This window comes from Papilio polytes, unplaced genomic scaffold, assembly GCF_000836215.1.
Source record: "Papilio polytes unplaced genomic scaffold, Ppol_1.0 DF824158.1, whole genome shotgun sequence".
Lineage (NCBI taxonomy): Eukaryota > Metazoa > Arthropoda > Insecta > Lepidoptera > Papilionidae > Papilio > Papilio polytes.
The window spans coordinates 766,461-781,959 of NW_013525046.1; the positions used below are offsets into that span (position 1 = coordinate 766,461).

Below are 15,499 nucleotides of genomic sequence, written 5' to 3' on the forward strand. Positions count from 1 at the left end.
CCTACCCTTATCCGACGAAGGAGGAGACGCACATACGGAGGATATTTCCCCTTCCTATGCATCTCCTCCACCGTCAAATCCACTTCCCCTTCCCATCCTCTCCTTATAAGAAAAGGGCGGTAAAGAGAATTGGACTTAAATGAGCCTCCGGCACCACACTCATCAGACGAAATAAGGAATTGCTTCCATTTCACGCCTGTCTTCTGTGTGGTCGTGGTATTACACCGGGCGTTCCGGCCCATTCGTGCAAGTTGTTAGAACGGGCTCTACCACTGTTAAAATGTTGTTATAACATACTGTTATATTAACTTTAATAATGTTTAGTATTTAATAATCCATGTTTAAGTCCAAAGTACTTGGATTTTACATCATTTACTGTGCTGAAGTGCAGTTACAATTGGAAATGACAGCCATTTTGTTTAGTTTAGGATGATTGATGACGGAGGTGGAGTATACGCACATCTAATGTTTGTTTAACGATCACTGTGTCTCAAACAAGGCTTTTGATTTGCACAACATGGAATGAAAATTGATATGTTAAAATAGGGCTAATTTGTTATAAGAAATATTTATGAATAGAATAATCAAGCTTTTTTCTTTAGTGACAGAAATTGATTATTACAAGAAAGGATACAATAGAGAGGGTAAGCAATCTATACTAATATTATTTAGAGGTAAGAATTGTATTTTTGGAATTTTGTATGTATTCTATTCACGTAAAAACTACTGGGCCGATTTTAAGAATATTTCACCATTATAAAGGTAATTTATCTGTAAGTAACATAAGCTATATTTTTTAATATAACGCGGACGAATTCGCGAGCAATAGCTAGTTTGTAATAACATGAAAGTAAAATGTAACATTAGTTACTTATTTTCCTTTCAGGAGATTAACGTCTCTCTGACTAAAAACGTAACTTTCCCCCCCTTAATGCATAAAAATTACTTCATAGTATAGCTATTAAATTGTAAATTATGATTTAAATATTGTACTAAACATTTTGAATTGGCGTGTTTGTCGGCTGTTGCGATAAAATATACAAAGAAACGAGTAAATCGGACGTTAGTTGGTGAATGTATGGACCTTGAGCACGCGGAAAGGTCCGCCTGTTTTTGTACAGCCTTAGAGGGCGTTAGTCATGCAGGAAGTCTGCAGGAAATCCTGGAAATTGCACATTTTCTATGTATAATCTAAAAGGAAATTTTACGGATATTTAAATGACAAAATGATCCGGTATTGTGATAAATTAATTGCCTGCTTATGTCCACAGTTAAGTCAAAGTTAAGTAACATTAGAAATATATTGCAAAATAGAGTTAACATTGGATCTTATCTAAAATTGCTTTTAATCTATACTTTTATAATAAAGCGTAAACACACACTTCTTTGTTGCCTAAGATGTCAGCAACTACAGCATATTTTTGAATAAATATTTTTTTAATAAAAAGCCCTACACTTGCATCACGCTTTAGGCTATATATGTTAACACTATTAAACTTAGGGAGTAAATATTTTGGATAAAAACCCTAATGTGGGAAAGAGACCATAAGTTGCTGCCAACATCAAGGAAGCAAAGTTGCCATGCTTTGTCATCATGTCATGTCATTTTGACATTTGCAATTGACAATTTGACAAATGTAAATAATAAAATAAAATATTCATAAATTCAAGTTCACATTAGATTCATTTAACTTCATGTTAAGGATACAAGCCCTTCACTCAGAGAGGTAGGCAGACTTAGCACATGTAAGAATTAATTGTCATGCAAACAAACGCGGTTTGCCTGAAGAATGCTCTACAAAGCTCTGTATGAACTTCCGTGCACGGGAGAAGTACGGGTGTGGTTAAATTCGACTCATAGTCTGCATTCCAAAGAAACCAGTATAACTCAAGTGGTCCTTATTACCATAGTAGTAAAGGTCACAATACGTTCATGAACGTATAATTAATTTCAATACAAGGTCGCCTTGTTACCGAGTCTATACCATTTTAATAACATTGCTTTGTGTTCATGTTAAAAGTTTTTGCTGTTGTTTAATTAATTACGATCTGTTTATAGTATATGTAGGTTATCAGACTGGTTTAAGCTAGAAGAATTGTATTACTAAGTTAGATTTAGGCCTATATTATAGTTTTAAATTTATTCGACTTCAAAGTTATAGAAACTCAGGAAACATACTTTGCGCTTCTATTAAGATCCTCTAACTCCACAAAGCCGTTATCAGTCGTTAAGAATCACCCTGTATATTTAAATTGATGTGTTTATTTCAAACTACAATAAAATATCCAAGTAATTTAATAAAAATTAACATGTTTAACCTCTTTAGTAGTCGATGTGTCCTGGCCATTAAGAAAAAAAAAGATTAAAAACCACTCAAAAAAGCAAGGAAAAAAAAAATTAACTTAATAAATATTACAAAACCGATAAATTAAAAGTTACTGCATTACATTTTAAAATTCCTAACCTAAAAAGAAATCAGTTAATCACTAAAATGGGTCATCTTTCGTACATTATCTGAGTCTTGAGGTTTTTCAATCCAAGCTATTAGCATGCCAGTCGACTTCGGCAACGCTGGCACGCGGCCTATTTGCGCAATTATTTACCAAATAGTGCAATGTATACAATTATATATCAATACATTGACAAATCTCAATCTATACAAGTGTAACAGGCGTGAAAATATTTATTAAATAGATATTTGAATAGGCTGAGAATTGTCACGCAATCCTTGGAAGTTTTCACGCTTTTATTTTGAAAGGTCGATTGAAATAACGATATAAAAAAGCTAAAAAAAAAACTATTTAATACCGAATACATTCAGATACAAGTAAAAAAAAAATTGTTAATTAAAATTAGTTTGAAAAGATAAAATTGTTGTCTATTGTTTACATTAAGTAAATTTTATTATGCATTAAAATCTCTTCGCTTTTATTACAAAAGGCCGTCTTACCACTGGCTGATAAAGGTTCAGATAGTTTAAAAATGACGTCCCTGTCAGATAAAGTAACAAAATCCGATATTTCCATCACATATTTTTCATGTTGGATTGTTAGACAATTTACAATCTGGTAGGACAGGCGATAAAGTTCTATTCGTCAACACAAAAGCATTTGTTATCCAACACCTAACCTAAATTAAATTGACAGCCATATTGGAATGTTGACTACGCCTAGTTATAGGTTATTTTGCGTAATGCTTTAGCATGCTACGACCAGGAAGGTATTTGCACCAGTTATTGCCTTATTATTTACTATTATTAATGTATACGTAAAAAAATCATACAAATATTATAAATGTGAAAAGTTTAGATGGATGTTTGTTAGAGTTTGTAGCCTAAACGGCTGAACGGATTTTGATGAAATTTGGTATAGACGTAGAGTATAGTCTGGAAAAACACATAGGCTACTCACTTACTTTTTTTTTTAATTCCACGCGGACGGAGTCGCGGGCGAAAACTAGTGTAGCCTTGATTATCTGGCGACGTATGTTGATAACTTAAAACCAAATGTTTTTAAAAACTAAGAGGGGTGTATATCTTATACTTCAATGTAAACTTTTTTAAATCAAAATCATCTTTCTCCTTATCCTACTCCGGTAGTGACGCAACAGGTTTTTGGCCTCCCTATAACTCTATCATACGTCATCTCAGTCATCACTCCCTTGATCATGTCACCTTTTACGCAATACATCCATCTCTTTCTAGGTCTACCTCTACCGATGCGACATGCGATTTATCCCTCCTCATAACATGACCATACCATGCTAACCTTTTACTCCTTACCTTCTCTTAATGTAAACCTTTAGTAAAGCAAAGTAACATATCTGATCACTTTATCTGTTCATGAATTGCAGATCAATGTGACTCCCAATAACAAGAAATTTTTTGTCAACGCTCATCATAATCATAGGTTTAAATTAATAATTGCTAGCTGTTCCTCATTACTTCGCCCGCGTAAATAAAACAATAGCCCATGTCACTCACTGATAATGTAGCTTTTTAATGGTGTAGGAATTTTTAAAATCGGTCCAGTAGTTTTTGAGTTATTTCAATACATACCAAAATACAAATCTTTCCTGTATTGGTATTAGTATATGTAGATATAACATTTTTTTTGTGTAACGATAAGGTAACGTAAGGTAACCGGTGAACATCCTGTGTTTTCTTACGACCAAAATATGGTTTATATTTTTAATTTATAACTTGTATTGGAGGCTTAATTTTAGTCCCTTTCTCTTTCCACCCTTTTCTTAAGAGGAAAGGATGGGAAGGAAAAGTAGATTTGACGGTGGAGGAGACGCATAGGAAGGGGAAATGTCTACTTTATGTGCGTCTCCTCCTCCGTCAATTAAGGGTAGACAACGCATCTGCAATTGTGGATTTTATGGGCAGCGGTCGCTTTCCATTTCCATGGATTCAGGTGGCTGCTTGCTCGTTTGCCACCTTATATTATAAAAAAATAAAAAAACTTTGACTTGGACAATTATAGCTTGATATCTTAAGTTGAACATGAACCAAATACTTTGTTATAATTATTGTTAATTACTAGATACCTAAGTTATAACGTAATAGATATTATGTGACACAATTTTTTAATAATTGTAACAAACTTAATAATAATTACTTAATTGCTTACATATATAAGCCAGAAAAAATTCTTAGTTAAGTTTAAGACTGTTATACGGGGTAAATACTATTTACAACGTATCTACTTGAGATGTAACAGTTTAGTAAACTAAATAAAAAATAAACTCTACAAAATAGACCCCGTGTTTTCTTCAAAGACCTTACTTGCATTTATTATAAACGGTCTCTGACCGTTTTCATTACATGTTCTGCATATTACGTTCTGTTTATACTCCATCAGGAAAACTTATGAGGTTATGTCTAAAGCTCTGTTTAACAAAGCTACAAAACACGTGCGAAAGCTTCTGACAGAAATAGAGATAGTATCAAATGGTTTTTATTAAAAAAAGTTAATGTTTCATAATAATTAAACTATACAATAAATTGCTTTGTTATCTATAGACAGTATCTCACGATTAAAACATTTCGAACTATGAAAAGCACCAATTTAAATTACATTTATAACAATTTCTTAAACCGTGTAGAAACTGCTGTATTATCGCTACATTTTGAATGGACACGATTAAAAACAATTTCGTTACTTCCGCGGACATAAAAATATATTTGAAACAGTATCTTTTAGAGCGTGCGCACACTTTGACCAAACTATCGCACAACGGTTTAGTCGTAAAGTAAAACAAAGTAAAGTAGGACTAGTTAACTAGGAGCTTATATGGGGGACGCATACTAATCGATTCTTACCTGGGCAACGAAACAGTTGAATTGGCTGCGAAAGAATCGACAATTGCAAAACATATGTGCGAAATATTTAAAAAAGGGTGTGCGCCTGATATTAGTTTTCAATACAATACTTTGAAATTATCACTATATGTCCTCACTGACAGGGTTTGAACCTACCAAAGTTAAGTTTGACTAGTCAACCACACTGTCCTAGTGCTGTTTGACTTCATTCAAGTGAGTATGTGCAGGTTGCATCACGATGTACAATAGCATCTTAAACTTGCCTTTGTCCCTATAGAGGGTCGTTACAGTATGTGCTGCTCCATACATCTCTATCTGCCGTCATATCTATCTTTACTCCCTCGGATATGACGTCAGATGTCAGGTATATTATGCACACATGATGTTAAAAATCCGAATACATTGGTACATGGCGGAATTCGAACCCAAAACCTGATTTCCAGTCAAGCAACTCCTGAACCACTGACGCTCTATTTTGAAATATTCACTTAAAATGTTGTGCGTTTCTTTGTACTATGAAATATGTATTGTTTTTGTTTTTATGTAAATTTCACTGCGGCCTCGAAATCTTCTAATTACTACATCTACATGACTATAGAAGGTTCTGGAACGGTTCGTTGCAATTCAATAACATATCAAATGCAAGTAGGACCTTCCAGAACTTTCATGCATTTAGCATCTAAGATAGTCAAGAATGGAGGGGAGTAATAATTGTGTTCCTATGTTTAAAGTAATATTTAAGTACTTTACTTTGCTAACATTAGTTGTAATTTGTGATAAACTAAGTACTGAAACGTATTGTTAATGATTTATGATTTTTCACCCTTGTTATTGTTAAAAATATTATTTTACTTCCTCCTACTACTATGATGAAGTCGTTGTAACTTAATTGTAACATACGTGAATATATAAACTATTTTAACACAAAGCACGAAGTTTAGATAAAAAGCTAGTTTCTAGTAAAAACAATTTTAGACCTAAATTTGTAAAATCGATTACTAAATTATTTATTTGTTGAATTATTATTTCATTATTTATTAAAATTCAAAAGTAATAATTTTTTTTTTTTCATAACACTTTCTCATTTATTAAAAACACATGTCTCCTTTTCCCACAAACAGATAAAACCAGTCCGTTAGTAAACAAACAATAAATTAAATATCACTGACCTTCAACAACATTTCTTGTTTGTGAACGAAAATCGAAACGTCAAAATTTGCCGCTCTTTTAGCACCAGCAATGGCCGCCACGCACTCGCGTCTGCAGCGCTCTGAGTCGCCACTTGTATTTATAATGTCGCAGTTTTCGTTTCAACAGCGCAGTTATATTGTTATGCGGTCTGCGGAGCCCTTGCGCGGTTTTGTAACAGAACCCGACTTGGTTTAAGCATTTTAAATTAGTTTTGGAAGGTGACGCATCTATGTAGCATATTGAATCGAAGGAAATAGGTTAATGCACTTTGATTGCAAGGTTTATGGTTATTTTCTACGGTTTTTGGACATCTATCGTGTATAAATAGGTCTGCCCAACATCTTATTTCGGATAGATTCTTGTTAAAAAAATATAATAATTAATATTTCATACTAATTACACCTAAATTATTGTACTGGTATCGTGGAGACTTAATTCGTCGGTAATATCCTTTCGTAAAAAAACTAAATGTGCGTGACTCATTGTGGGAAATACGGCCTGAAGTCCTGTTTTTATGTTGTCTGGGAAAGGCAGTGCCGGAGTTAGGGTAGGACGTCGGCAACCGCCCATGGCACTGAATAGAAACAAAAGCCTGTTAATTCCTCCCCGCATGCTAAAAAACGAAGCATATGCATCTATAAATCACACACTGATCTTAACTATTATCTAAGACAAAGCCACGAAGGTTAATAATTTAACCGTTCATACAGTGTTACACATTCTGTAACAAGGCGTGCTGTAATGGCATTAGCTGCCACCGAGCTGTGGTTTGCGTTCAGGTCAACCTACTTATTAAATCGATCCTCCTCATTGAATCGATTTAACGACAATATATTTTTTTTATTATATACATGGATGACTTAAAATACCATAATTTTAAGGTTTTTAAAAATGAATTTTCTTAGAATGCTTGGATGTGTTAGTTAAAGCATAATTTCAGAACGGCTGAACGGACTGGATTGAATTTGGAACACAAATATAATCTGGAATATCATAGAGGCTGATTACTTTTATTTTCGCGATGTTGCGGATTACAGCCAATATTAAAAATACTACTAACCAGCTGTTGCTCGCGACTTCACCGAAAAAAAAAACATAGCCTATATCACTCACAGATAAATTACCTTTCCAATGGTGAAAGAATTTTTAAAATCGACCCAGTAGTTTTTACGTGAATCGATAACAAAAGTACAAATTTTTCCTCTTCATAATATTAGTACAGATATTCGAACAAGGCCTATTAAAAATTAAAAGATTAATTACTACCAGTCTATCATAATGGCCGTCTATTTCCTTTTTATTCGCTAATTTTATTTTATAACTCACTAATTATCGTGAGAAAATCTAAATGAGGATGTTTTGTCATGTAATGATCAATAAAATTTATATTGAGACATCGAAACCAAAGTATTCAATACATTGATGCAGAACACAGTAAGTTTTCATTGTGGAAACATGTTGGCGTACATTGTCGGAATACATACATGATACCGCAGCCTCCATAAACTTTACAAGCAACGTAAAAACTAAAGATAATTACAAAACAATTGCATAATTAACACGTTTTTTAGCATATCTCTTTGTATTGTGATATTCCGGGTTTTCGACGTTTCATTGTCTCGTAAAAAATACTAAAAGACTAGCTTTCGGCCGCGACTACAACCGCGTGGAATAAAAAAGAGCAAATAGCTTATGTGTTCTTCCAGACTATCGTACAAAATCTAACAAGCCTCCACAGTTTATGCTACAAAATCTAACAAGCCTCCATCCATCCATGTAAACATTCGCATTTATAATATTAGTATGATATAATAACTGGCTGGTAAACCTTCCTTTTAAATGCAATTTTAATAAATATATCTACAATAGTCAACAAACAAATGCAGATCAAGTGACGTCAAATGCAGCAAAAACTTGCATTTAACATTGCAATTCCGTATGCTAGTTACGCATTTAGTAAAGGTATTTGAGGGCAAGGGAGAAAGAAGTAGCTGGGGCCCTTGAGCCGAGTGACACAGAGTGATCTAGATGCACCCCGCAAGGCCAAGACTGTCCACAACTATTTATAGTCAAAGAGCTAAAAGCAGTAAGATTTAATCCATACTATTATAAAGAGGAAAGATTTGTATTTTTTGTATGTATTGAAATAACTTAAATACTACTGGGGTGATTTTAAAAATTATTTCACAGTTAGAAAGGTAATTTATCTGTGAGTAACATAGGCTATGTTTTAATTTCACGCGGGCGAAGTCGCGAGCAACAGCTGTTTTATAATATTGATTGATTTTAGATCAAGAATTAATCATTTGCAATGTTTAGGTCATATTTAGCTAAAAAGTTTCTATAATCAATATATTTGGAGAGTTTTAATAATGTGTTTTTAACACTTATTAATTAAAAGAAAAAAAATCATTCTGGTGTTGATTTTAAATTGAAAGTTTTACTTTGTTTTAATAATAACATTAAATATGACATTTAGAAACTTTTGAGTTTAAGGAAATCGATTATTGCATCCTTTGAAAAATAATTTTTAAATATCACCAGTATAACACGCATGACTCATTTTACATTCTAAAAACCATTTTGTGTATCAAAAAACTACTTCCGTGTGCGAAGTCATTCAGACAGATTTCTAGGTATAGACCACCAGCCTTTACCATATTTAATTTTACGCAAAAAGATGTATAAAGCTAGACCAAAAATAGACAATTCAAATTAATGTTTGTCTCCTAGTCTATATCAATACGTCAATGTTCATTTATCAAACGCAACGTGACTTCGTGAAATGCGTTTTAATGTTTAATTATTAACTTCTCTTATTTTAAAAGGTTTTGCAACTTTTATTGCATAACCAAAGTAAACCACTGATCATCTTGTTTAAATTAAGTTTTTTTTTAAAACAAATAAAGAAAAAATCACTTTCATAAGCTCTTACAGCCACTTTGTACTTTTGTAATAATAAAACTTTATAGTTTCTTATCTATAACTTTGTAAAACAAAAACATTGAATTGATATTGTTCTTGTATTTCAATACGTAATAGACACAATAAATGCGAACACTTTTAAAAAATACATCGCCCATCGCTGCGCTGCCTCACTTCCGTAAACAATAGTATATTACTTAATTAAGCATACGTAACTTGATGCAGTACAAGTTTAAGTTGTAATCCAAGAACTTAAATACAAGATTCATTAATCGGTTATTTGTAACATTTTTATCAAGTATTTCCTTAGTAAAAATATTAATTCATGCTTTTTGCACATAAAACGCATATTTAAATTAATTTTCTTAAAACAGAATCACAACATAGAAACCATTTTAGTTCCAATTTAATCAACATTCTATTGGTTTCAGAACGAACTATCAAAGGCTTCCTAGAAATAAACTAATCATACTTGAATTGTATTGCAAACAATTGACATATAGTGCACAAATAACCACTGGGGTATATCTCGATTACTTCGTTAAATAGTTTTCCTCAATCATTGCAAACCCTTTCTAGAGTCCTTCGAAGCCAGGACACAAACGTCCAATTTTCACTCGTGGCGGCCATGACACTTGCGTCATTACTATTCACCGCAGGTGCGAGACAGTGAGCGATAAATTGCATATTATTTCGCTACTGTTACATAGCGACCATGGTTTAACCCGGTAAGTGGCATAATTAGGGGACTTACCTAACATATTGCATCAACGAAAGTAGTCGTCGATACATTCTAACCTATAATTTGATATCAATCAAAAACGATAGGTGCTGTTAGCAATTTAATAGCAAACAGATAATCCGTTAATTTTACACTAAATACCTATTCTTTTCTGTTTGAAAAAGGGAATTGACGGGATGACATAATACCATCCTCTACACCATTTTTTTTTTGCTTTTTCGTAAATAATGGGGTAGCAATGCGGATATTCTACTAATTGTATAAGTCCAAATGATCGCATTTCCACTTCTTTTGAGACTAAGGGCCTGTCCCACTGAATGGTAAATTAAAAACAATTGAACATGTCATGAAAATATCGGAAATGTTGTTACCTTACCTGACAGTGACTTCATTTTAAGCTATCTGAACCTCTATCAGCCAGTGGTGGGACAGGCCTTAATACTTCTAACAGCCATCGTATTTAGTAGATGTATTACAACGAAAAGTCGTGTTAGTTTACTTAGAATTCAAAATGCAACACTAAATGCGGTGCCAACTGGGATTTGTGCCAACGAGGGCTTACTATATTTGAAGGTCAACAAAATCAACAATTATAAAAAAAAAATATTTTCTCTCTCTCTCTTTCTCACACACACAGATCTTTTGTCTACGAGACGACTGTAATTCTGGTTGGGGGCGTTCATAAATTACGTGACGTGTTTAAGGGGGGGGGGGTCCAGTCAAATCTCATCCACTTACGTTGGAGAAAGAAGGTGTTCGGCATATATAACGCAACTTTTCAGAAAATTAAAAAATAACACCTCACGTATTTTATGGACGCCCCCTTGTTTATTTACGAGTTGCTTGGGTTATTAAAACAAATTCCTTAAAATCATACACAGAAATTCTAAATAAAAGAAATTTTATTATATGCTAAACGGAGAAAAAAAATATCAATAATAAAAATTACATGAACAATGGCATCTATTACGATAAACCTAACCTACAACAGTTGTGACGTATCTATCGACATCGGGCGCATCACTAGCGACGTATCGATAGACAGTCTTACAGCGTAAAGGACACTTCACAATTTGTACAATTTCAAAACCGAGCACATCACTATATTACATTTCACTCACACAACAAAACAATGGCCGTCTATTTAAACATTATTCAAACGGTACGGGAATATAAAACAGCTGAACGAATTCCATACAAATGTTACTTTCATAAATACATACAAACCGTCTTACATAAATTTATTAAATCAGGCATTTCTTAAAATTACCAGAAAACACAAATGACTTTGTTATTGTTCAAATAATTTATTTTTCACAGTACTAGAATATATTTTGTTTCATTAGTTTAAAAAAACGCATTTTCATTCAGAAAATAATAGAATTTTTTGTAAAAGCAACTTTGTAATTTTTTAAACGATGGAAAATAAAAATGACACTGAATTTTCACGTATTTTAAATGGCAACATTTTTCAAATTTCCCTTATAATTTATTTACTTATAATATAGGACTTAAGTCCTATATTTTTTTCATTTGAACAAATGCTAGATTAAGACTACAAGACAAACATTTAGGCACTTTTTTCTTTATCTGAGTTTTCAATTAGTATATTTTTTTAAACCATAGTTCTGTTGCATTGATTGAAACAGATTTTTATTTTTTTGCCAATAAATCCAAACATATTTGTGTATAATTTCAAGCTCCTTTCGCTTACATAAACATTTAAATAAAAGCACATTTATAAATTGTAGTTAAATTTTACATGATTATTTTTAAAAAATCTAAGCTCTGTGAATTTTTTAACATACTGTAGGTAAATTCAACATGTAGTCAGTTAAGGCTTACAACTCGTTAGGGTGGTTCCCGTTCGTACGATAAGTCCACCTATCAATCAGCCCAATAGGATGTTTATTCCCGTTCGACCGATGCCTGCATTTTATATTGAATAATAATTATTATTGGTTATTAACAAAAGTAAGTTTCAATAACTTATTTTACAAGCATCTATAATTTAAATTCGATTGAACGGAAAAAAATATTTACCGGGCCGATTGACCGGTAGACCTGACGTACAAACGGGAAACAACCCTTGTTTATTGACTATACTCTTATATACTAAAGTATATTAAAATAAAATATCATTTAACAGTTTTGTAGATAAAATGTTAAGGCATTTCGCTGTACAAAACTAAAGCACTGTTAGAATAAAGTGGTAAAGCGTATAAAAAGCTGATTGCGTTTAAGATAGAGAAAGAAGGTAAAAGAAGGAGAAAGCATTACTGACGGATAAGACAATTGGTTCGTAACTCTCTTATTAATTGTATACAGCGCATTAGAATTATTTAAGGTTATTTTATTGTCATATATATCAGGCTCGAGGGACCATATTAAAAGTTTTGTTTCCGAAAAATCATATGCATGCATTAAATCTTTTACAAATAGTATACGCCGCATACATTTTATGACTTTTTTTTAAATAGATATCTTGTAATCCAATAGTCAAAATAATGAATGGACGGTATTTAGTACAAGCTTATTGTACATAGAGTTTTAACACCAGGTATATAAACATTTAACTTGGTAAATATTGTAACTAGAATATGACCTCAAGTACAAATTACAATTTTATAAAATTTTTAAAAAGCAAAAAAAAATTTTTTTGGTCAGAATTATTGAGTTTTCAAATAATATTAACACTTTATTTGTTTATGTTAGCGCTTGTTAATACAGTCATTGATTAAAATAGATTTTTTTACTATAAAAGTAATATTTTGCAAATAATAAACTTGTATTTGATAAAATATACATTTATAATATATTTTGAACAATTGCACTAGCGAAGGCGATGGGGCTGAGGCTGGCGCAGATACAACACATCCGGAGGAACTAAAAACATCTTATTTCATATCTTGAGATCAATTTTATCTTTATTTACCTGCGCTACCCCAATTTGGTTTTTTTTCCATTTAAAAAAGCAAGAATTGTTACTTTGAGATTTTTTAAAAACTAAATTATAAAAGAACATCCTGTGTACAATTGCAGTTTCCAAATATAAAATATTTTTTTAAAACATAGTTAACAAATCCAAAATCAATTAGATATAAAAACGATATTTGAATTTTGAAAACAAAATTAAAAACGATAAAACAGGAAACCTGATTCAAATGGCACAATTTGTACTATAGTACAGTCACGAACAAAAACTACGTACCTTCAAAATATATCAAACACTACACATGGTTTCTAGTTTGTCAATAAATTACAATCAAATTACTTGCACATATATCAAGAAATATAACTTTAAAAAATAAAAAATATTTTTTTTTCGCAAAAAACTCATTCAATTCATGATTCAATAAATCTTATATTATATAATTCAATATTTTACCAACCATATTCACACAAGAACAACAAAAAAAATTAAGAAAAAAAAATCCTGACAAACTAGTAAACTCCTCAAAATAAATTCGAAATCCTAAACATAATTTTGTGCCCGACTGTACTAATTAACTAAATACAACGCGAAACATAAAACTCAATTTAAAATCGAGTACCCTCACATTTCCCTCCACTTCGTACATACATCATTTTTAAATTCACATTTACTTATACTAAGAAAAAGAACACATGCCTTACTTAAACTCAAGAAAATAAATGTGGCCCCGCTACAAAATTTTGTTTTCGTCAATTTATTCAATATATACAAAAACAGAAAAAAAACGTATAAAATCTGTTAAAAAAATTGTTGAAAAAAATATAATAAAAAACTTGATTCTTTTGCTCTATGCCAATTATTTTAAAAAATTCAAATTTTTAAACGGAAGTTGCCATTTGAAATTTTAACTTTGAGCAATAAATATGAATTCTTCAAATTATCTTGTAGTTTTTTGATGAAAATAATATTTTATGATGCGACTACTTTCATTTATATTCAATTAACAATCACAATATATTAAAATTCGACTGATTTCTATTCAAAAAAACTTTAAAAAACTATTGTCATGTAATAAAAAAATTATGAAGTGACACAAAAGGTAATGTTCACTTATGTAAATCAAATTTTTATAAACATTCGTCGCAATAATCGTTTATTTTTTACATCTTAAAAATGGTATCCTAATTTGTGGAGCCACAAATCCTTTTTATATTTTCTCTTAATATGTGCATGTGTAAAAGATATAAAATTGTATTTATTTAAACGACATATACAAAGTTGTAAAATCGCTTGTCATTTTTCAATTATGATTACCATATAAAAAAATTACCTTCAATGGTAATTTATGTGTACAATTGACAGTAGACATTTAGTGTTGCCAGCTTCTGTCAAACTGTTGACGTTACTTGAATGTAACCTCAATACAAACAGACATATTTACATCAAATAATATCTTGTTGTCATAAACATTCACGAGTATATTCACTTTTTAACATATACATGTCTTTATAATAGTTACACTAAATACGTCTTACGTTTAAATTTACTTGGACACATAACTTGAGCTGAATTATTCAAGAACAAATTTTGGGGCTCGACAAATATTTTAATATTTCAGATATATTAGTTCCATTGGTACATTACTTCAGGGATGTTAAAAAAATCGAAACTGTGACGAAAAATTTTGTGTTTAATTTTTTTTTTTAATTAAATGATATCGTAAATTAACCATAATAAATGCATTATCTATATTAAAATAATATCATGGAGCCAAATGGTCCATGGTCTCTGCTTACCACTAAGGATTGCAGATGTGATTATGATATCAAATTTTCAGTAGGTACGAACATGTGTTCCATACCAGTCCTATTTTCAACATAAGATTAGATTTAGTTTCATGCAAGTAAATATACAAAAAGCCACAGTTCCGGAAAAGGTTATAACAATGCTTCTTTTTTGAGATTATCGAGTTATTGAAATTCAACATGGGATACGGTGGGGGTTAAGTATGGAGGTCGGGCTAAGATACCGACGAGATAGCATTGTGAGGGGAACCCATCTGCGTAAGCACCTTATCTAGCCACTGCAGGGGACCATGAAGGTGGATCTCAATCCAGCAGGGGGTGGACGTCACATCCTGACGATGGTACTCCGCCCCCCAACCCTTCACAAAAGACATCCTAATTGTACACATTTTAGTCAACTCATAAACAGCTTCAAAACCGTGATTAACACTCTGGGATAGCAACTGAGCGAACTCTCTATTGTTGAATATCTTCAAAGAACATGCCGGAGGTATCTTGCAGACGGTGGAGGGATGGAAGCCGTGATGGTGGTTGCAGTTGCGGCTCTGTACAAATATCGCTGCATCCGACAGAC

At 32.0% G+C, this 15,499-nt stretch overlaps 1 protein-coding gene across 1 annotated transcript in view; it reads right to left on the reverse strand.

Annotated features, from left to right (window-relative positions):
* Nucleotides 1-14,136: 14,136 nt before the first annotated feature.
* The window catches only part of LOC106111478 (protein mothers against dpp), a 4,484-nt gene continuing 3,121 nt past the window's right edge, over nt 14,137-15,499 (reverse strand). Inside the window, exon 3 of the mRNA XM_013293597.1 lies at nt 14,137-15,496. Within this exon, the coding sequence (XP_013149051.1) occupies nt 15,141-15,496 (356 nt within the window). The 3' untranslated portion in view covers nt 14,137-15,140. The remainder of the gene's footprint in view (nt 15,497-15,499) is intronic.